We start from the raw sequence: 23,952 nt of genomic DNA, 5'->3' as shown, positions 1-23,952 counted from the left end.
CCCCCACCCCAAAGCACCTTGTCCCCATGTTGATGAGGACAAGGGCCTCTTCCTGACAACCCTGGCCGTTGGTTGTCGGGGTCTGCGGGCGGGGGGCTTATCGGAATCCGGGAGCCCCCTTTAATAAGGGGGCCCCCGGATACCGGCCCCCCACCCTATGTGAATGAGTATGGGGTACAATGTACCCCTACCCATTCACCTGTAAAATAAAAGTACCCAAAAAAAAAACACAACACACGAGATAAAATATTTTATTGCACAGCTCCGGGGGTCTTCCGTCTTCGGGGGTCTTCTCGCCGGACTCCTCCGCTATCTTCTTGTAGCTCTTTTGCTAGCGGAGGAGTCCAGCTTTCTTCCTCCCCGCCGCCGGCCTCTTCTCCCGACTTCGGGGGTCTTGTCCCCCTCTTCGGTTCTTCTGCCGGGCCACCGCGCCTTCTTATAGCTCTTTTGCAGGCGGTGGCCCGGTCTTCTGTCGCCGCCGCCTTCCGTTCTTCTGCCGGGCCACCGCGCCTTCTTATAGCTCTTTTAGAAGCGGTGGCCCGGTCTTCTTTCGCCGCTGTCGCCTTCCAGTCACCTTCCATTCTTCTTCTTGTTCTTCTTCTTCTTCTCCAGGAGATGTTGACACGTCACTCTCTCCGGCCGGAATGCCAGAGCCGCGCTGTGCGGCCACTTATATAGTGACAATGGGGCGGTGTCACATGGTATATGTCACATGGGTTGGTCACATGGTGACCCCGCCCCCTTATGATGTCATAGTCCCCATGTGACATCAACCCATGTGACCAACCCATGTGACATATACCATGTGACACCGCCCCATTGTCACTATATAAGTGGCCGCACAGCGCGGCTCTGGCATTCCGGCCGGAGAGAGAGACGTGTCAACATCTCCTGGAGAAGAAGAAGAAGAAGAACAAGAAGAAGAACGGAAGGCGACCGGAAGGCGACAGCGGCGACAGAAGACCGGGCCACCGCCTCTAAAAGAGCTATAAGAAGGCGCGGTGGCCCGGCAGAAGAACCGAAGAGGGGGACAAGACCCCCGAAGTCGGGAGAAGAGGCCGGCGGCGGGGAGGAAGAAAGCCGGACTCCTCCGCTAGCAAAAGAGCTACAAGAAGATAGCGGAGGAGTCCGGCGAGAAGACCCCCGAAGACGGAAGACCCCCGGAGCTGTGCAATAAAATATTTTATCTCGTGTGTTGTGTTTTTTTTTTTGGGTACTTTTATTTTACAGGTGAATGGGTAGGGGTACATTGTACCCCATACTCATTCACATAGGGTGGGGGGCCCCTTATTAAAGAGGGCTCCCGGATTCCGATAAGCCCCCCGCCCGCAGACCCCGACAACCAACGGCCAGGGTTGTCGGGAAGAGGCCCTTGTCCTCATCAACATGGGGACAAGGTGCTTTGGGGTGGGGGGGGCCGCGCGGCCCCCCCTTCCCCAAGGCACCCCCCATGTTGAGGGCACGCGGCCTGGTACGGCTCGGGAGGGGGGGCGCGCTCGCTCGCCCCCCTTTCCTGGCCGGCCGGGTAGCGTGCTCGGACAAGGGTCTGTTGTGGACTTTGGGGGGACCCCCACGCCGATTTTTTTCGGCGTTGGGGTTCCCCTTTAAGTCCATACCAGGCGGCGGGGCCCGCGACGTCTCCTTCGCGGGCCCCGCCTACCTGCACACGCGCTCGAAATGAGCAGACTTTCCTCTGAGCGGGAACAGTTTGCTCATTTCGAAAGTGGCCTACACACGGGCGGACTGTCCGCTCAAACCAAGTTTCAGCGGACAGTTTTTCGGAATTTCCGAAAAACTTTGTTCGTCAAACTGTCCGCTGAAACTGTCCGCTGAAGCCCCACACACGAGCGGACTGTCCGCTGAAACACTGTTCAGCGGACAAAGTTGAGCGAACAGTCCGCCCGTGTGTACGCGGCCTGACTTCTGTTTACGTCTGTGATCAGCTGTGATTGGACACAGTTGATCACATGGTAAGGAGCCGCTGATTGGCCCTTTACCTCAATCTGTGATCTGCAGTGCACTCCAGACATTGCTATCACAGGCTGCACAGTTTTTTGTTTATTTAGAAAAAAAGAAAACCCCAGTGGTGATTAAATAGCACCAAAAGAAAGCTCTATTTGTGTGAAAACAATGTTAGGTACAGTATTGCATGACCGCGCAATTATCCTTCATAGAGTGACAGCGCTGAAAATTGGCCTGGGCAGGAAGGGGGTAAAAATATCCAGTAGGCAAGTGGTTGGAGTACAGATGCCCCTCCCCTTTTTATTGGTCTGTAGTTGGGATGTAAAGTTGTAGATGTAACCAGATAGGCAGATCCATGTGATCACGTGGCCGGTGTTCCGGCATACAGTGTCCTGCTATCCTATAATGTCAGCCCCGTACTGCGCATGCGCAGGGCTTGCGCAGTACGGAGCAGAAGAAGCTTCGGAAAATCTCCGAAGATGAACGGCACCTGCGCCAAGTGGAGTTGCTAGCCCCACCATCCAAGCGGACATAGGGCTGGCAAAGTTAGAGGGCCCCTCGCAGGCTCGCTACACTCGCCACGCTTTAGGCACGGCCTCGCTGCGCTCGGCTCTTTTTATTCCAACTCTATGTCCACTTGGATGGTTGGGCTAGAACATGGACTCACGACACAGGCGCCGTTCATCTTCAGCTATTTTCGAAATCTGTGTGTGCTGTGTACAGCGCAACTGACACTATCCTAAGGGGACTCTATATGACAGGACACCGGCTCTCCCTTGACATGCTCCATACTGCTCTGATGACAGCTCCTCTTTATAGAATACTCAGCTTTGCAAATGACAGGTCTCCTATCCCACCAATAAGACTTTACAGGGCGGAACTATGAAGGGAAGCCCGCCTCCTCCCCGGCATGCTCCGCGTTCTTCTCTCCACTTCCTGCTCCCTGTCTGCTCTGGTTGGGAGGGAATGAAGCGGATCAGTAACATCAATAACACCGGAAGAAACCTGCTAGGACGCCTCACTAGACGTGACATAGGAATCCACCAATGAGGAAGCGAGCTAGTGGCCGAGCCAACCAATCTGTGGTGTGAGCGGAGCCGGGGGCGGGGCTGGCGGTAGTAGCGGGTTGGGTTGAAGTGTAGTGCCGAGCAGGAAGATGGAAGTTGTACGGAGTTAGTGCGGTTCCCGGAGATCATTGTACAGCCTGTCCTCTGTCTGGGGAGAGCGGACACCGCCAGCATGGAGCAACCCGCACCTAAGAGGTCAGCCCACCATTCCTCCGGGGAGACGGGTACTGAGGGCTCGGGGAGTGCTGGGAGCAGAGGCCTGACACTGGGGAGAGAACCCGGATCACCCCCCCCCCCCCCCCCCCCCTTCACCTAACACTAAGCAGAACCCGGATCACCCCCTCCACCTATACTATAACACTGATCATCACCATCCCTGACATCGTCTGCGCTGCGCTGTCCCCGACAATCGTCTGCGCTGCGCCGTCCCCGACAATCGTCTGCGCTGCGCCGTCCCCGACAATCGTCTGCGCTGCGCCGTCCCCGACAATCGTCTGCGCTGCGCCGTCCCCGACAATCGTCTGCGCCGTCCCCGACAATCGTCTGCGCCGCCCCCGACAATCGTCTGCGCTGTGCCGTCCCCGACAATCGTTTACTCCGTCCCGTCCCCGACAATCGTCTGCGCCGTCCCCGACAATCGTCTGCGCCGTCCCCGACAATCGTCTGCGCCGCCCCCGACAATCGTCTGCGCTGTGCCGTCCCCGACAATCGTTTACTCCGTCCCGTCCCCGACAATCGTCTGCGCCGTCCCCGACAATCGTCTGCGCCGTCCCCGACAATCGTCTGCGCCGTCCCCGACAATCGTCTGCGCTGCGCCGTCCCCGACAATCGTCTACTCCGTCCCGTCCCGACAATCGTCTGCGCTGCGCCGTCCCCGAAAATTGTCTGCGCTGCGCCGTCCCCGACAATCGTCTACTCTGCGCCGTCCCCCGACAATCGTCTGCGCTCCGTCCCATCCCCCGACAATCGTCTGCGCTGCTCCGTCCCATCCCCCGACAATCGCCTGCGCGCCGCCCCCCTCCCCGAGGACAATCGTGGTCTGCGCCGCCCCCCTCCCCGAGGACAATCGTGGTCTGCGCCGCCCCCCTCCACGACGACAATCATGGTCTGCGCCGCCCCCCTCCCCGACATCACACGCAGACGCTGTGCTATCCCTGGTCATCTTCCAGAACAGCTATAGGAGAGATGATTGGTTCCGCCTTCAGCAGGAAACACAAACCAGAAAGAGATAAGCCCCTCCCATCCTCAGTTGTGTGTTTTCCGCCCTCTGGGAAGAGTAGAAAATATATAATGTTTTGAGGGTTCTAAGTAATTTTCTACCAAAAAAAATATTTTAACTTGAAACCAACAAATGTCAGAAAAAGGTTTAGTGTTAAAGTGGTTAAACTTTTTCCACTTACATAGGAAGTTTATTCCATTGACAAATTGTTACAATGTTTATACTTAAGTTCCAATGATAAAGAATGTTTTGATTCTTGGCAGACTGCCCGGTTTTTCTCTTCCTTTCTTTTGAGGGCTGTGGCTTCAGAAGAGAAGAGAGAATTCTTTGCCTAGAAAGAATTGTGAAACACTTTAGTCAAGATCATGATAACGATTCTTGACGATTAATTGTGCAGCTCTATTATTAAGGGGTTTTTCCCTGAGGACATGCTCTGGACCTTGTTTCTTCTACAATGTAGATCACGCCAGCAACCTGATGCTTGTTTGGCCCGTTTCTTCTGAGGCTGTTTTAACTTTTGTGGTTATTGCTTCTTCTGGGGGTTCCTTTTTGGTGGTTATTGCTCCTTCTGGGGGTGCATTTTCCTGGCATTATGGTGCCTGTGTGCGGGTCCCCTGTATGGTAGGTAGAGTGAGGAGGACCAAGATGGCACCAACTTTTTCCAGCACCAGAGGATGAAACGCTTTGATGCTGGGGGATGCGCGATTCTGCCCCGCCTGCAAATCGCACCAGAACACACCAAAAAGTACTGCATGCACTTCTTGTGAAATACGCCCCGCACCAAATTGCATGGTATTGCAGAATTTGCAATTTGATGGTGCAAATGCACTGCATTTGTGATCTGCATTTGGGATGCTATTAGCATAGTACTAGAGGTCGACCGATATGGGTTTTTCGCTGGCCGATGCCGATGCTGATATTTAGAAATCATGGCGGCCGATAGCCGATATATGATGCCGATTTTTTTTTTTGGGCCGATATGTTAGGCCGATTTTATTTTATTTATTTATTTTTAATCCCCCTTGATCTAACACACCTTTCCCACTGGGGCGTTTTTTAAGGCGCTTTTGGGCTAAAAATAGCGCCTGTAAAGTGCCTGCAAAATGGCTCCCCTGCAGTATGTGTGAAAGACAGAGTGCTTTCACACTAAGGCGATGCGCTGGCAGGATCTTAAAAAAAAAAGTCCTGCAAGCAGCACGTTTGGAGTGGTGTATACCGCTCCTCCACCACTCCTGCCCATTGATATGAATGGGCACCACTGCCGAAGCGCATGCAATGCGATTTGGCAGCGGTGCTTCATGGGCGCATTTAACCTCTTCCTTGGCCGCTAGCTGGGTTATATGTGCCCCACTAGCAGCCAAATAGCACCGCTAAAATGATGGTAAAGAGCCGCTAAAACTTGCGTTTTACCATCAACGTCTGCCCGCTCCAGTGTGAAAGCAGCCTTCATAAGTGATACAGAAAATTTCTTACACTTAAAGCGGAGGTCCACCCTAAAATGGACCTTCCGCTCATCGGATTCCTCCCCCCCTCCGGCGCCACAATTGGCACCTTTCAGGGGGGAGGGGGGTGCAGTTACCTGGATAATCCAGGTAACTGCACCCACTTCCGGGCTAGCTCTCTGCGGAAAGGGGCGTACATTACGCCCCTTTCCGCAAGTGCCCGCCCCCTTCCGCAAGTGCCCCGCTGCCTGCTGGGAAACACACAGATCCCAGAGGCAGCGGGGACCGTCCTCATTGCGCAGTAGGGAACCGGGAAATGAAGCCGAAAGGCTCCATTTCCTGATTCCCATACCCAAGATGGCGGCGGCAGCACTCGAGTGTCGATCTAGAGATCGGCTTCAGGTGCCGACATCGCGGACGCGCTGGACAGGTAAGTGTCACTATTTTAAAAGTCAGCAGCTGCAGTATTTGTAGCTGCTGGCTTTAAAAAAAAAAAAAAAAAAAAAAAAAAAAACGCTGAGTCCCGGCGGACTCCCGCTTTAAACATTTATTAAACAAAACAAACCTCCAATCAGTTTACTTGTATGTATGATCTAGATTAAAAAAAAAAAAAAAAAAAACCTATATATTAAATAAAAACGGGTAGTCAAAACTTTTGGACAAAAAAAAATGGGCTAACTTTACTGTTTTTATTTTTATTTTTATTTTTTAAATGGTGTATTTTTTTTCCCAAAAAAATGCATTTGAAAGACCTCTGTGCAAATGCCGTGTGACATAAAATATTGCAACAACCGCTATTTTATTCCCTAGGATCTCTGCAAAAAAAAAATATATATCATTTTTGGGGGGGTCTAAGTGATTTTCTGGCAGAAAATACAGGATTTTTACTTGTAAGCAACAAGTGTCAGAAAAGATTAAGGCCTCTTTCACACTACGTCCCGTTCAGGCCCGCCTGTCAGTTTTTCAGGCGGACCTGAACGGGTGCTCCATAGAGGTCTATGGAGCGTCGGATGTCAGCGGTGACATGTCCGCTGACATCCGACCCGCTCCGATCCGAAAAAGTGTGACGGAGGAAAAAGCTATTTTTCCATCCGTCTGCGGATCGGATCGGATGACGACGGGCACTGCGGTCCGTCGTCATCCGATCTCCCATAGGGGAGAGCGGCGCTGTGACAGGTCCGTCCCTGCACAGTGTGCAGAGACGGAGCTGTCATCTCCCTGCTCAGCGGGGATCGGCGGAGTGATCCCCGCTGAGCAAACGGACATCCACGGGGCGGATCAGAACTGATCCGCCCCGTGTGAAAGGACCCTTAGTCTTTAAATGGTTAAACTGAGAACTTCTACACAGAGAAATGACTTCATTCATTCAGAAGTGTAAACATTGTATCATTTAGTTCTTTTCTTGGCAGTCTGCCCAGAGAGGAGGAAAGTGTTGCTATGACGACTCAGGCAACTCACGCTGACTTCTTACAGAAGTCATTTCAAAGTACCGCTGTAGAATCGGCTTTTTATCAGCACAATCGGCCCATGCCGATTATTTAAAAAACGGCAAATATCGGCCGATATACCTCTACATAGTACTGCCATCTGCAGCAGATGGCAAAGGCAGTGCGTTTTGAACCTGTTGCTTGTGGGCCTCATGCTAATAGTGGGACACTAATCTGTCTTTTGCATGAGGGTCACAGAATGTGGTGTGGGAAAAGCATGCTCTCTTCATGCTCCCTGAACTGCCTTTGTGATCTGCTTTGGGTGGCAATACATTGTAAACAGCCATGGATTATAACCCCTGTTCTCCTTTGCTTTTATTTTATTTTTTATGGCCTTCTTTGTCCCATAGTGGGGGTTAATCTGCACTTCCTGTCCCATAGCCAATACAGGAAGTGTGAGGGGATCCCAGACATTTTGTTTGGCCTTTCCCCTGTAATGATGGTCCCACATGTGGTAGCTGCAGTTAGTAGTGTCATGGCTGAGTTCCCTGTGTCTCTATCCATGGAACCACCTACCTTGTCTTTATTCACCAAGAGAGACCAGCACTTTCTTGTTTCCACTTGCAGACATGTCTGTTATTTCTCCATGTGCATCAATATTTTCCTATGAAATAAAACATCTATTATAGTAAACTCTTTACTTGCTTTCACCTGTCCCGAATCGAATTGCCTTTAGGCCCCTTTCACACTGGGGTGGTGCCGTCTTTTTAGAGGTGTCCTGCGGCCGCTAACGGGGGGTTTTAACCCCCGCTAGCAGCCGAAAAAGGGTTAAAACCGCCCGCAAAGTGCCGCTGCAGCGGCGCTTTGCCGGCGGTATAGCCGCGCTGCCCCATTGATTTCAATGGGTAGGAGCGGTGAATACACTGCTCCTTTCACCGCTCCAAAGATGCGGCTAGCAGGACCTTTTTCACCGTCCTGCTAGCGCACCGCTCCAGTGTGAAAGGGGCATTAAGCTCTCACCTGAACCAGTACTATACATATATATGTATATATAGTTTCTTCACAGGAAATGTCAATTCTTAGACTGGAGACAGAGGTTATGCATTAATCCGTACACTGGCATGCATTTCTCATGTTTCAAACAAATAGAAACTTCTTAGGTAGCCTGTCGATGACCATTTTTATATTTTTCTGGGGGGGGGGGGGAAATCTTGATATTATTTCTTTTTTTTTTTTTTCCACATCGAATACAAAAGGCACATCCTCCCTCTGTGCCTTTGTATTCTGACAGCAGGGAGACTTCCCCCTCCTTGAGAATACAATAATCAGCACTGACGGCTATAGCTAGCGGTGCTGATCGAACACAAATTTTCCAACAGGGCAGTTGCACAGAAGTCGATTGCCATTCCCTGCTGAACTGGCCAAACTTCGATCCACGTATGGCTAGCTTTATACTGGAATGTGAAGATTTAGTGCACTATAGACCAGTGTTTGTCAACTTTTTACGGCAACGTACCACTGCAAGTCTAAAAAGAATTCCTAAGTACCCATGTGTCGAAAGTGATAGGCACTGATGGCTGGGCATGCTGGCATGTGTAGTTCCTGAGCAGGCAGGACTCGCCTCTTTTCCTGTCTGCAGTGTGGAGTGGAGATCAGGGAGCCGCAGCAGGCATTTTCACACATGGCAGGCAGGACATCCGAGTTTATGCTGGGGATGGGAGAACATGGCATGGGGCCGCCTACTCACCTTAGTCAGTCAGCCTGGCCAGGGAAACCTCTTATGGGCAGTGCGTGACAGGACCCCGGGCTACTGCCACCACTGGCCTGACACCCCCCCCCCCCTCCCACCCACACGCACACTGGGCAGGCCGCTTTCTCCGTTGGTAGCACAGTGCCATGCAACACAGCTACAGCCAGTGACTGTATGTGTGCTGGAGGTAGGTCTCAGGAGACAGAGAACTGGGTGTTCCCCCGGCCCTTAGTGCACATAGCCCGGGTTGAGAAACCCCGCTATAGACTGTCTGTATGTACAAACCAACCAAGAACACCATGGGGGGCATTTACTCAAAATCTGGCGCAGATCTGCATAGAAAACAATCAGCTTCCAGTTTTTACTGTCAAAATGTAATCAAGCTGAAGTGAGAAGCTTGTTGGCTACCATATACTATTGCACCAGATTGAGCGCTCCATTATTAGTAAATATCTTCCCTATAAATCTTCATGATATGTTACATCTTAGCCCACGTACACACGGTCGGAGATTTTGCCAACCAAATCCGTCGAATGACTTGGTATTTTCAAGAACAGTGTTTATATTGCCATCCAGAAGTGATTGTGTTTGATGCATTTTTACCTAGAAATTTCCCTTGAGTACATCGGAGGTACTTTACTAAAGCCTCATACACACGGTCGGACTTTGTACAAACTTTTCTGTGGACTTTTGTACAAAGGGCGTGGTCCACAAGTTTGTATTGCATACACACGGTCGGACTTTTTGACAACAAACACGAACGTAATGACGTCACAACGTACTGACGCTGCTTCAAAAGAGGGCGTTCAATGACTCCAGCGCCACCTTTGGTCAACTTCTGTATTGTAGTCTGATCTTTTGCATTGGTTCTGAGCATGCGTGTTTGTACCTTGTACAAAAGTCCGATGCTTTTGCATACACACGGTCGGACTTTGCTCCATCTGACTTTTGTTGCCAGAAAGTTTGTCCGTTCGCACAGCCAACAAAAGTCCGATGAAAACAGAAAAAGTTTGTCCGATGGAGCGTACACACAGTCGGATGTTGCTCCAAAACAGCTAATTTGCATGTTTGTTGTCAAAAAGTCCGACCGTGTGTACGGGCCTTTACAAGAACCGAGGATAAAAGGGGGGGAGGGGCTTTTTAATCCTTACCCGTTTTGTGGCTTCAGTTGAATGTGAAGCCAATCATCTTGATGTCCTGGAAGATTCTTTGAAATACAATTAGCAGCAAGTGTAACCAAGATTATCACTGACATCTCCCACGCTGTGCAAGGCCCTGCCACGGTGTGGGTTTAGTGAACTGGTAAAGAGATGACATAGGATTCTCAAAGGTTCGGTTTGAGAAGCTCCAGCTTCTGGGTTGGAAGTGGAGAAAGCACTTTTTTTATTTATTTATTTTTTTAAGGTGTTTTTTTTTTATTTATTTTTTTTTTAAGGTTTTTTTTCTTAATTGCATTTGGTAATCCTGGATCGGGGTCTGGAGTTTGAAGGTTCCGAAGTGTCTTGTGTGGGAGATTCCCTTACCCACAGGACCAGGATCGTTGGGATAGCTAAGCGGGTTGGGAAATGACAGAAAAAAACTCGGGCAACTAGAGAGTCCAGGAGAGGGAGTGTCTGAGCTGCTGGGTGATCTCATCCAGAAGCCAGGAGTAGGCTGGTACAGTGTGGTGCTGTAAGTAAAGTCTAAATAAGCCTGAGGAAGGTGGCTTGGCATTTTTTTGTTGCTGAGTAAATCTGAAACCCATGCGTGAGCCAGTTGGTAAATGTTTATTTTCCTTTTAATATAAATGGGCTGCCGTGCCCTTAAATCTCCAAGTTCGGACTGACGTAGACCTACTTAAAAAAAACGCACACCACGTTGAGTCTAATCGCCCCATATTACAACTATTACTGATGTGATGCACACTTTACCAGATACAATTGAACCAAAGGAGGAGCCAGATCAAACTTCTTAGCCCCTGTACACACGGTCGGAGATTTTGCCAACCAAATCCGTCGGATTTTGCCCGTCGCATTTAGTCTGACGGATTGTGTCCGAAACTGTTGCATACACACGGTCGGGCCAAGTTGGCGAAAAATCCAATCTTTCAGAACGTGATGACGTAATTTCGTTACGATGGGACTACATTCAGGCTAGTAGCCAATAGCTTTGATGTAGGAATTTGATCTGAGCATGCGTGGCACTTGGTCCGATGAAAATGCTCTACACATGATCGGATTAGGTCCGTCCGGCCCAGTTGGTCGGGAAATATTTCCAACATGTTGGAAAATTGGGTCGGACGGAGATTCGGACGGAATCAGTCTGATGCATACCACACACAGTCGGATTATCTGACAATGCGGTCCGATAGGACTCATTCCGACAGATTCTCCAACCGTGTGTACAAGGGTTTAGAATCCAGAGTGGTGTTTTATTTATTTTTTCCTGCAACTGCAGAAAAACACCAGGAAGTCAACATGTTTTGAGGGCATTCCTCTCTACATCAGGACTCTAAAATGAACTAGATGTCTGGCCCAGGCACATAACTAATGCTGTAGCTTGGCATACATTAATCCGCCTTATTTAGTTAGTCCAGGAGATGATACAGCACTAGGAGCCTACCAGTTCTCTGATGGCCTAATACAGGAAAGTAATGACCGTTTCCTTGTCCATTCATAAGCCTTGGGTTGGACTTGAATCAGAGCACTTGCTGAACAGACCTATAAAACTTTTGGCGGCTAACCGTTCCAGTATATGTGTATCAGATATACATGCAACTGATTGAAATTCATCTTTTGAAGAAATACTTTAATCAGCATTACAACTAGGGCTGAAACAATTAATCGATTACTATTTTCATAATGGATTAATCGGCCAGTAACATAATGGGGTTAAAAAAAAGAGCCATTTATAGTACAAAAAGAGCAAATAATCGCTACTGTAAATATTGCTTTCACAGTTCTACAGTAAAAGTTTTTTTTGTTCTATAAAGGGCTAATTTTCGTTTTTTTTTTTTTTTACCCCATTATGTTACTCAAAGTCTTAGACCTGGTTCACATTTTGTGTTTTTTGCAGAAACGCACTACAGTTCAATTACATGATTTCCTATGGGACATGTTCACGGTGCTTTTTTGGTTCAATATACTTCAATAAAGAAGCGACAGAGAAACATGTATTGCGTTTTTGCAGCAATTTGTGTTTTTCTGGCCAACAACAAATTGGCCAAAAAAAATGCAAAAACGCAAATCGCAGAAAAACTCGTGTGCAAAAATCAAAATGCACAGCAGAAACAGATCAAACGCAAACTGCATAGGTGTACCGAGCTTTATGCTGCCCACACGGATCAATTTTCAGATGAGAATATTCAGACGAAAAATCTTTGTACATTCGCTGAATGAAAGAATGTTTGAAATTCTCACTTGTTTTTAACTTTCTGTTTTTAAAATGAATGTAATTTCTGAATGAAAACCACATACACTGTCTGTCTGAAAATTTCTTTGACCAAGCAGTTTTCTATTTCTATATTTTCCCGTCACTGTGGTTGAAAATTAATGTCAATTTGACCCCACTAACGATTAGAAAATAGAAGGAACGTTCTTAAAATGGCATTTTTTTTTTTTGTTAAATTGGCCTTTTCTATGCAGGAGCTTTGGAATATGAAGACAAGCCTTTCTTTACACTTTGGTTTCCATGCTTTTCTGCTTCTCTCCTGATAGAAAACCGATTTGTGGGCATGACTAACCTTGGGATCAGTTGCCACCACCCCCTGTTTAACCACTTGCTTACTGGGCACTTAAACCCCCCTCAGTCCCAGACCAATTTTCAGCTTTCAGCGCTGATGCACTTTGAATGACAATTGCGCGGTCATACAACACTGTACCCAAATGAAATTTTTATCATTTTTTTCCCACAAATAGAGCTTTCTTTTGGTGGTATTTAGTTACAGCTCGGAGTTTTATTTTTTGCTAAACAAACAAAAAAAGATGCAAAAAAATAAAAATAAAAAATCATGTTTTAATAGTTTGTTATACAATTTTGCAAACGGGTCATTTTTCTCCTTCATTGAAGTGCGCTGATTAGGCGGCACTGATGGCTGCATTGGTGGGCACTGATGGGCTGCATTGGTGGGCACTGATGGGCTGCATTGGTGGGCACTGATGGGCTGCATTGGTGGGCACTGATGGGCTGCATTGGTGGGCACTGATGGGCTGCATTGGTGGGCACTGATGGGCTGCATTGGTGGGCACTGATGGGCTGCATTGGTGGGCACTGATGGGCTGCATTGGTGGGCACTGATGGGCTGCATTGGTGGGCACTGATAGGCTGCACTGGTGGGCACTGATAGGCATAGTTAAGGCGGCACTAATAGGCACAGATAAGGCGGCACCGATCGGCACAGATAAGGCGGCACTGATGGGCAAAGATGGGCACAGATAAGATGGCATGGATGGGTGGCACGGATAAGTGGCACGGATGGGCACTGATAGGTACCACTGATAGATGGGACTGATGGGCACTGATAGGTGGCACTGATAGGTGGCTCTGATAGGTGGCACTGCTGGGCACTGATGGGCGGCACTGCTGGGCACTGATGGGCGGCACTGGGGTGCAGCACCTTTGCGGCAGATTGTGGGCACTGTTGGTGGCACTGCTGGATGGCACTGTGGGTGGCATTGTGGGTGGCACTGTGGGTGGCGCTGGGGGCACTATGGGCACTGCTGGGTGGCACTGATGGGGGGCACTTACTTTCATTCAGGATGGCACTGCGGTGGGCAGGTGGGCACTGGCAGGGGGCAGGTGGTCAGCTGTATTGCTGGCCGTGATCGGGACTGATGTCCCGATCACGGCCGCCGGTGATCGGCTTTTTTTTTCTCTCCTCGCGCTGTCAGCGCGAGGAGGAATAATAGCCGATTACCGGCTCCGTTCTGTCACATGATCAGCTGTCATTGGCTGACAGCTGATCACGTGATAAGGGGTCGGGATCGACCCCTTACACGGATCGGTGATCAGGCGAGTCTCATGGACTCGCCGATCACAGAGCGCGCCGCGCGCGCCCCTCAGGGGGCGCGCAGGCCGCTCGTAACCAGGACGACGTCAATAGACGTAGTCCTGGAAATGTAGGTCCGCGCTAATGCCGTCATTTGGCAATAGCGCGGATCTCAAGTGGTTAATGAGTGCCTGAGGAATTCTTTGGCTAGAGCAGTGTTTCTCAACCTCAGTCCTCAAGTACCCCCAATGGGCCATGTTTTGGGAACTTCCCCTAGATAAGAGCTATTTTATCAATTAGAGGTCGACCGATATATCGGCCGATTGTGCTGATAAAAAGGCCGATTATAACTACAGCGCGACCTGCAAATGACTTCTGTAATAGAAGTCAATGCAAGTTGCCTGAGTCTTCATAGAAGCAACTTTCCTCCTCTCTGGGCAGTCTGCCAAGAAAAGAGCAAAGCAATACAATGTTTAGGGCCGGTTCACACTGCGGGCGATGCGAGGCGACACCGACTTGCCTCGCCGCGACCTCAGCGGCGATTTGCAAATGACTTCTGTATAGAAGTCAATGCAAGTCGCCCCGAGGTCGCCCAGAAGTAGTACAGGAACCTTTTTTCTGAGTCGGAGCGTCTCGAGTCGCTCCTCTCAGAACGGTTCCATTGTACAGAACGGGGGCGACTTGTCAGATTGCGGCGAGGCAAGTCGCGTCGCCTCGCATCGCCCGCAGTGTGAACCGGCCCTTACACTTCTGAATGATCTGAACTCTGTGTGTAGAGTTCTCCGTTTTACCTTTTAAAGACTAAATCTTTTCTGACACTTGTTTCTTACAAGTAAAAATCCTGTATTTTCTGCTATAAAATCACTTAGAACCCCCAAAAATTATATATATATATATATATATATATATATATATATATATATATATATATATATATATATATATATATATATATATATATATATATATATATATATATATATATATATATATATATATATATATATATATATATATATATATATATATATATTTTTTTTTTTTTTTTTAGCAGAGATCCTAGGGAAGAAAATAGTGTTTTTTGCAATATTTTATGTCACACGGCATTTGCGCAGAGGTCTTTAAAACAAACATTTTTTTGGAAAAAAATACACTAATGATTTAAAAAACAAAAATAAAAAACTAAAACAGTAAAGTTAGCCTTTTTTTTTTTTTTTTTTTTTTTCGTCCGAAAGTTTTGATTAAATAAAAAAAAGGTAATATTTAATATATAGTGTTTTTTTTTTTTTTTTTATCTAAATTATACATACAAGTAAACTGATAGGAGGTTTGTTTTGTTTAATGTTTAAATGTAAGAAATTTTAATTAAGGCTGCTTTCACACTGGAGCGGGCAGGTGTTGACGGTAAAACACTGCTAGTTGGCTGCTAGCGGAGCACTTACAACCCAGCTAGCGGCTGAGGAAGGGGTTAAATGCGCCCGTGATGCGCCGCTGCCAAATCGCATTGCATGCACTTCGGCAGTGGTGCCCATTCATATCAATGGGCAGGAGTGGTGGAGGAGCAGTATACACACCACTCCAAAGGTGCTGCTTGCAGGTCTTTTTTTTTACATCCTGCCAGCGCATCGCCTCAGTGTGAACGCACTCGGGGCTTTCACATAGACTGCGGGGGAGCCGTTTTGCAGGCACTTTACAGGCGCTATTTTTAGCCCAAAAGCGCCTGAGAAACGCCCCAGTGGGAAAGGTGTCTGTTAGATTTTATGAGATGAGGGGGGGGGGGAAAAGGGGAAAAAAATAAAAAAAAATCGGCATCATATATCGGCCATCGCCCGCCGTGATTTCTAAATATCCGCATCGGCCAGAGAAAAACCCATATCGGTTGACCTCTATTATCAATACCATGTCATTGATATTGATTTAAAGCAGCTTTGCAAAGTAAAGGAAACCTGAAAACCTGGCCCGTTGAGGGGAACTTGAGGACTGAGGTTGAGAACCACCGAGCTAGTGGACTATAAACATATTTCCCCGTTCAACTTCCTCTGTCTTATCATTGGTGGCTACATTACAGGCAGCTGGCCACCACAGCTTCATTGATTACTAGGATGTAGTTGGCCAGCCCACAAAGCTTCATTGGTTGTTACAGTGCCTTGAAAAATTACTCATACCCTTCAAGTTTTCAGACATTTTGTCATGTTACAACCCAAAAAAAAAGATTTTTGTGATGGACCAACATAAAGTGGCACATAATTGTGAAGTGGAAGGAAAATGATAAATGATTTTCATTTTTTTTTTTTTTTTTTAATATGTGAAAAGTGTGGAAGTGTGCCGTGCATTTGTATTCAGCCCCCCTGAGTCAATACTTTGTAGAACTGCCTTTCTCTGCAATTACAGCTGCAAGTTTTTTTGAGTATGTCTTTACCAGCCAGAGTGTGACATTTTTGCCCATTTTTTGCAAAATTACTCGAGCTCTGTCAGATTGCAGAGCATCGGTGAACAGCAATTTTTACATCTTGCCACAGATTCTCAATTGGATTTAGTTCTGGACTTTGGGCCATTCTATCACATGAATATGCTTTGATCTAAACCATTGCATTGTTGCTCTGGCTGTATGTTTTGGGGTTGTTGTCCTGCTGGAAGGTGAACCTCCGCCCCGGTCTCAAGTCTTTTCCAGGATCTAACAGATTTTCTTCTAAGATTGCCCTGTATTTGGCTCCACCCATCTTCTCATCAACTTGGACCAGCTTCCCTGTCCCTGCTGAAGACAGGCATCCCTATAACATGATGCTGCCACCACCATCTTTCACGGTGGGGATGGTGTGATCAGGGTGATGTGCTGTTAGTTTTCTGCCACACATGGCGTTTTGCTTTTAGGCCAAAAAGTAAAATTTTGGTCTCCTCTGACCAGAGCACCTTCTTCCACATGTTTGCTGTGTCCCCCACATGGCTTCTCAAACTGCAAACGAGACTTCCCCCAAGGTCAGATTTGAGGTGTGCACAACTAATAGTTGTCCTGTGGACAGATTCTCCCACCTGAGCTGTGGATCCTGCAGCTCCTCCAGAGTTACCATGGGCCTCTTGGCTGCTTCTCTGATTAATGCTCTCCTGGCCCGGCCTCTCAGTTTAGGTGGACGGCCATGTCTTTGTTGGTTTACATTTGTGCCATACTTTCCATTTTCGGATGATGGATTGAACAGCGCTCTGTGAGATGTTCAAAGCTTGGGACTCTATTTAATAATTAGGTGACTTCTGAAGGTAATTGTTTCCACTAATGATTTTAGTTGGGGGTATAAGAGTAAAGGGGGCTGATTACAAATGCACGCCAGACTTTTCAGATATTTTATTTGTAAAAAAGTTTGAAAACCATTTATCATTTCCTTTACACTTCACAATTATGTGCCACTTTGTTGGTCTATCACACAAAATCCCAAGAAAATACATTTTACATTTTTGGTTGTAACATGACAAAATGTGGAACGTTTCAAGAGGTATGAATACTCTTTTGATGGACTGTATGTTGGTGGGGCTGTCTGGAGCATAACGACCAACGATGCTGTAGGACCCAGCATCCAGTGTCCTAGCAACCCATATTATGTAGCCTGGCTGCCAATGACCGCACAACTACTGAAACACCCCCTCGCCCTTCATTTCTTGTGATGGTGTTTCTCTTGGGCAAGCACTTGGAGCCAGAGGCACATGCCATCAAGAGTCAATAGTTATCTCCTTTCTAGCTGTGCGGTTGGACAGCAGTGGGAGGAGAGGGGTGCGCTGATCATCACGCTGGCTCTGCTCGAAGAGCACAAAAGGAGTACATGCACTTTGACGACTAGGGGTTAGGAGCACCAGTTAAGGCTTGTTTACACTTGTTTGGGGAAGGGAGGCAGTATAAATAGCCAGTTTAGCCACATTTTTACATCTCCCTGATCACCCCCTTTAACTGCTTTCTGCCCGCCCACTGTCCAATGACGGCGGAGCGGTGCAGCTCTTGTTCTGGGAACAAAGTCCCCAGGGGGCACGCAGCGTGGCGATCGCGGCTGCGCCATGTTGCTAGGACACGGCGCAACCCCCGATCTCTGTAAAGAGCCGTGTCCTCGGCTCTTTAACCATGTGATCAGCTGCATCCAATCACAGCCAGTCACATGTAAGCCAGTCACATTGCTCCGTTGATCCCCGCTGAGCAGGAAGATGACAGGTCCATCTCTTCACACTGTGCAGGGATGGACCTGTAAGAGCACCGCTCACACTGTGCAGGGACGGACCTGTCAGAGCGCCGCTCTCAATCTTGGGAGATCAGATGACGATGGACGTCATCTGATCCGCAGATGGATGGAAAAGTAGGTTTTTCCTCCGTCACACTTTTTCGGATTGGAGCGGGTCGGATGTCAGTGGATGTGTCGCCGCTGACATCCGACGCTCCATAAAGGTCTATGGAGCATCTTTTCAGGTCCGCCTAAAAAACTGACAGGCGGACCTGAACAGATTGGTCATGTGAAAGAGCCCTAACAAGTCACATGAAAGCGGGGAGGGAAAATGGCTAATTGGGCCCAATTTGGACATTTTCATTTAGGGGTGTACACACTTTTGTTGTCAGCAGTTTAGACAATAATGGCTGTGTGTTGAGTTATTTTGAGGGGACAGCAAATTTACGCTGTTATACAAGTTGTACACTGAAAAAATTACACTTTGCTACAGTGTTGTCACATGAAAAGATATAATAAAATATTTACAAAAATGTGAATGTGTACTCACTTTTGTGAGAGAGTGTGTGTGTGTGTGTGTGTGTGTGTGTGTGTGTGTGTGTGTGTGTGTGTGATCCGGCTCTAGTGGGTAGCAGGCACGCATACATACTAGGGGTGCAACGGATCAAAAAACTCACGGATCGGATCATTTTTTGGATCAGCAAATAATAATTTAATTTGCAAAAACCTGTGAAAATTCCACCACCATATAGTCCTCACTGTAATATCCACAATCTCCCCCGCTGTAATATTGGCTGAGTATTGCAGAGTATTGGCGGGGTATCCCCAGAGTATTGGGGTATGGAGGGATGGCTGCTTCCATCTCAGGATCTCTCCCCCTCCACTGTACAGATTAGTACAGAGAGGGGAGAGAGGAACCGGCTTCATGACATAACGCCGGTTTGTTTACAAGTGATTGCTCCGACAGAGCGATCACAGTGTAAACAGCCTGGGTGTAGAAAGATGGCCGCCGCTTCGGAGCTAGGCCGAAGCCGCGGCCTTTCCTAAGGCCGAGACCGCGGAGTGCTATGCGGATCACGACATGTGCCGATCTGAGCGGGGTGACCCATTCGGATCACGGATCGGTGATGATCTGTTGCAGCCCTAATGCGTACTGCTGGCGGCTCACTCCCACTGTGATTATACACAGCGGGAACCGTGGACTCTGTCCACCGCCCCCCCCCCCCCCCCGATTGATCGGTACAGAGGCATATTGACAGTCTTTCAATAGGGAAGGTATGGATCCTGTGTCTCGGCAAAGCAGGGTCCAGGATCTATGCCTTCCCCCTAGTAAAAGCACCTCCCATACAGTACACAAAAAACATAGGCTAGGCACACCCCATCCCAGCCAGTGTCATTAGTACAGTGCATGTACTTTTAGCATCGATCACTGTATTAGTGTCACTGGTCCAATTTGCTGATTGCAGCCATTACTAGTGAAAAAAAATCCCATAGTTTTGGTTTGCGCAAAAACTATAGCATCTACAATCAATATATGCTTATTGGGATTTTTTTTTTTTTACCAAAAATATGTTTCAGAATACATATTGGTCTAAATTGATGAAGAAATGACATTATTATTTATTTATTTTTTATATCAGAAATTTAAATTTATTTTTATTTTTATTTATAGCATAAAAAATTAAAAGCTGCAGAGGTGATCCAATACCACCAAAAGAAATCTCTGTTTGTGAGGGGAGGGACCTGCATTTTATTTGGGTACAGCATCGCACGACAGCACAATTGTCAGTTAAAGTAACGCAGTGCTGCATCGCAAAAAGTGGCCTGGTCATGAAGGGGGTAAATCTTCCGGAGGTCAAGTGGTTAAAACGGGTGTGCTGAACCGATGAGTCCAGGTGGAGGATCTCACCAGGACTCTGAGTCAGAAGAAAATGTTACAGGCAGTCCCCAAATTACGAACACCCAAGTTACGAACGACTCCTACTTACAAACGGACCTCAATGCCGGCTGTTTGAGCTCCAGGCTGGCCCTGGATACCTCTGAGCAGCTATCTTGCAGCGCCGGACACCTCCCACACTGCAGTACTACATGGCCAGAAGAGCCCCAGGTAGCATAACTGCATGCCCAGAAGTGCCCAGAACATCCCACATCCCTGCACAGGCTGAAGTTACACTTAAAAATGCATTGTTACGACTTTTGCACAAATTTCACTTAAGAACAAACCTGTAGTCCCCATTGTGTTTGTAACCCGGGGACAGCCTGTATCTAGTTTAGATCTGCAGACTACTAAAAAGGGAGTAATCAGTGGATGGAGTGAAGTGAACCTATAATCCGCAGGTTCCATTTACTTCCTGTGCTTACGCCTTTTGTGGGTTGTTTTGGAGAGATAAAATGTTCCAGTAGCAGGGTTATCAATAGACTTTCATTGGCTTTTGTGGTTGCTGTTGATTGCACAGTTCATAGGACCGGCTTTCATGTCCTGATGTGCACATCGTAATATCAGTTTCATGTTAAAAAATTCATGATGTCACACAAGAGGAAAACAAATGTCAGTTTTAAGTGATGCTGTTTTGTGTGGCAGTGTTTCACTTTTGTAGGTATACAGTGGGGAAAATTGTAATTATTTGATCCCCTGATAATTTTATAAGTTTGCCCAATTACAAAGAAATGAAGGGTCTTTATCCACATGACCACTGGGCACTTAAACCCCCTTCCTAAGGCCCCTTTCACACTGGGGCGGTGCGGCTGACGGCGGTCAAGCTTTACCGTCATTTTAGCGGCGGCCTGCGGTGGTTTTAAACCCCGCTAGCGGCTGAAAAAGGGTTAAAACTGCAGCGGTGCTTTGCTGGCGGTCATTCCGCGCTGTCCCATTGATTTCAATGGGTAGGAGCCGTTTAGGAGCGGTGAATACACCGCTCCTTTCACCGCTCCAAAGATGTGGCTAGCAAGACTTTTTTCACCGACCTGCTAGCACACCGCTCCAGTGTGAAAGGGGCCATTTTTTCAGGCGCTATACAGGCGCTATTTTTAGCGCTGTAGCGCCTGAAAACTGCCCCAGTGTGAAAGGGGCCTTACCAGGCCAATTTTCAGCTTTTGGTGCTCTCACACTTTGAATGACAATTACCGTATATACTCGAGTATAGGCCGACCCGAATATAAGCCGAGGCCCCCAATTTACCCCCAAAAAACTGGAAAACTTATTGACTCGTGTATAAGCCGAGGGTGAGACATGGCTGTCCATCCCTGTGTGTGTGTCCGTCCATCCCTGTGTGTCCATCCATCCCTGTGTGTGTATCCATCCATCCATCCATCCATCCATCCCTGTGTGTGTGTGTGTGTGTGTATTCATCCATCCATCCATCCCTGTGTGTGTGTGTATCCATCCATCCATCCATCCCTGTGTGTGTGTATCCATCCATCCATCCATCCCTGTGTGTGTGTGTGTGTGTGTCCGTGCAGCCTTGTGTGTGTGTGTGTGTGTGTGTGTGTGTGTCCGTGCAGCCTTGTGTGTGTGTCCAGCCTACCTGTGTCCCAAGCCTCCGTCCCGAGCCGCCGTCGTCCCGAGCCTCCTCCGACCCGTGCCGTGCCTCCTCCGTCCCGTGCCTCCTCCGTCCCGTGCCGTGCCTCCTCCGTCCAGTGCCGTGCCTCCTCCTTCCCGTGCCTCCTCCGTCCCGTGCCGTGCCTCCTCCGTCCCGTGCCTCCTCCGTCCCGTGCCGTGCCGATGGATCGCCGCTCTTCTCGGCGGCCATTCTACAATTCAAAATTCCGCCTCCGCCTGTGATAGGCAGAACACTCAATTTCCCAGCAGCCTGTGTTCCGCCTATCACGGACATCCTCTCATACTCGTCCGTAGTATGAGAATGAGCGGATGTCCGTGATAGGTGGAACACTGACTGCTGGGAAATTCAGTGTTCCGCCTATCACAGGCGGAGGCGGAGAAGGAGGCGCGGCTTTTAAATTTTAATGTCCGCCGTCTGTCTGCTCGATACGCTGATCGAGCAGTCAGACAGCGGTGACTCGAGTATAAGCCGAGGGGGCACTTTCAGCCTCAAAAAAGAGGCTGAAAATCTCGGCTTATACTCGAGTATATACGGTACTCAGTCATGCAACACTGTACCCATATGAAATTTGTGTCCTTTTTTTCACACAAATAGATCTTACTTTTGGTGGTATTTAATCACCGCTGGGTTTTAAATTTTTTGCGCTATTAATAAAAAAAGACTGAAAATTCGGTAAAAAAATAAAAAAAAAAATGTATTTTTGTTTTAAAATTTATGGCAGAGTGTTGGCACTTCACATCCAGCCCACAGCGCTGCTGCCTTCTCTCCCCCCTCTTCCCTCTCACTGTACCGATCAGTACAGAGAGGGGAGGGATGAACCGTCGTCATGTCCGGTTTGTTTACAAGTGATCGCTCCATCATTTGATGGAGCGATCACGTGGTAAACGGCCGCTATCTGCGGCCGTTTACCGTGATCCCTGATGCGACCCACTGGTCACGGATGTTCCTGGGTGCGCGCCCCAGGTGGCGTGTGGGAGCAATATTCTGGGAGGACGACCAGGCTGTAGCCTTCTTTTGGCTATTACCTGGTCGGCATGTGGTTAATTTATCATAGGTGTATTTTAAATGATAGCGACAGAATATCAACCAAAAATCCAGAAAAAAACGCATGATGCAAATGTTATAAATTTTGAGTTGCAGTTCAGTGAGTAAAATAAGTATTTGTTCCCCTACCAACCAGCAATACCCTCCCACAGACTGTCTACAGTAGGTGCTCATGCAGTACATAGAATAGTCCTGTCCATGTAAGAAGGTGCTCCTTACGACAACTCGTTATGTGTATAAAAGGTATCTGTCCACAGAATCTTTCTTCCATTCAAACCTCCCCATCATCGGCAAGACCACAGAGCTGTCAAAGGATGTCGGGGACAGGATTGTAGACCTGGAATGGGCTACAAGACCATCGGCAAGTAGCTTGGTGAGAAGGAGACAACTGTTGAAGCGATTAATGCAAATTGAGGAAATCCACAATAACCATAAATCGCCCTCGGCTCCAGAAGCTCCATGCAAGATTTCACCTTATGGGGTAGAGATGATCATGGGAAAAGTGAGGGATCAGCCCATAACTACTCTAGAGGAGCTTGTGAATGATCTCAAGGCAGTTGGGACAAACCATTGGTAACACAATAAGACGCCATGGGAATCGTGCAGCGCCCACAAGATTCCCCTCCTCAAGAAGGCACATGTACAGGCCCATCTTAAGTTTTCCACATAAACTCTAAATGCTTCAGAGAAGGATTGGGGGAAAGTGCTGTGGTCAGATGAGACCAAAATTTAGCTCTTTGGCATTAACACGACTCGAGCTGTTTGAAGGAAGAAAAATACGGACTATGGCCCTAAGAACACCATCCCCACAATCAAGCACTGAGGTGGAAACAGGATGCTTTGGGGCTGTTTTTCTGCTAAAGGTACAGGGTGAGTTTGCCACATTGAGGGGCCAATGGATGGGGCCATGTATTGTACAGTCTTTGAGAACCTTCTTCCCTCAGCCAGAAGAGTGAAGATGGGTCTTCCAGAATGGCAATGACCCAAAACGTACCGCCACGGTAGAAAGGAGTGGCTCAAGAAGAAGCACATTAAGGTCATGGCGTGGCCTAGCCAGTCTCCAGACCTTCATCCTATAGAAAATGTATAAAAACAAATAGGAAGTGCAGCAATGAAGTATCTTTATTCCAAACAGATGAATAAAACTCAACTGATTGAGCTTTCATATTGATTACCCATGCTCTTTCCATCCAGCTAACAGTGTTTTTACCCTTAAAAAAAAAAAAAAAAAAAAAAAGTGAACAGCGATCTGTTAGTTTCCCTGCCCAGTCCCATCCCCCCTTCAGTTAGAACACTCCCTTGGATACATATTAACTCCT

At 47.9% G+C, this 23,952-nt stretch overlaps 1 protein-coding gene across 1 annotated transcript in view; it reads left to right on the top strand.

The window, feature by feature from the left end:
- Positions 1 to 2,932: 2,932 nt before the first annotated feature.
- STK3 (serine/threonine kinase 3) overlaps positions 2,933 to 23,952 on the top strand; it is a 384,968-nt gene continuing 363,948 nt past the window's right edge. The window contains exon 1 of the mRNA XM_077493089.1: positions 2,933 to 3,224. Coding sequence (XP_077349215.1) covers positions 3,202 to 3,224 — 23 coding nt within the window. The 5' untranslated portion in view covers positions 2,933 to 3,201. The remainder of the gene's footprint in view (positions 3,225 to 23,952) is intronic.

Source organism: Lithobates pipiens, unplaced genomic scaffold (genome assembly GCF_037356315.1).
Source record: "Lithobates pipiens isolate NorthernLeopardFrog02 unplaced genomic scaffold, aLitPip1_a1.2 Scaffold_19, whole genome shotgun sequence".
Lineage (NCBI taxonomy): Eukaryota > Metazoa > Chordata > Amphibia > Anura > Ranidae > Lithobates > Lithobates pipiens.
Note: the sequence above shows the minus strand (reverse complement) of the source record. Positions and strands in the feature narration are given on the sequence as shown.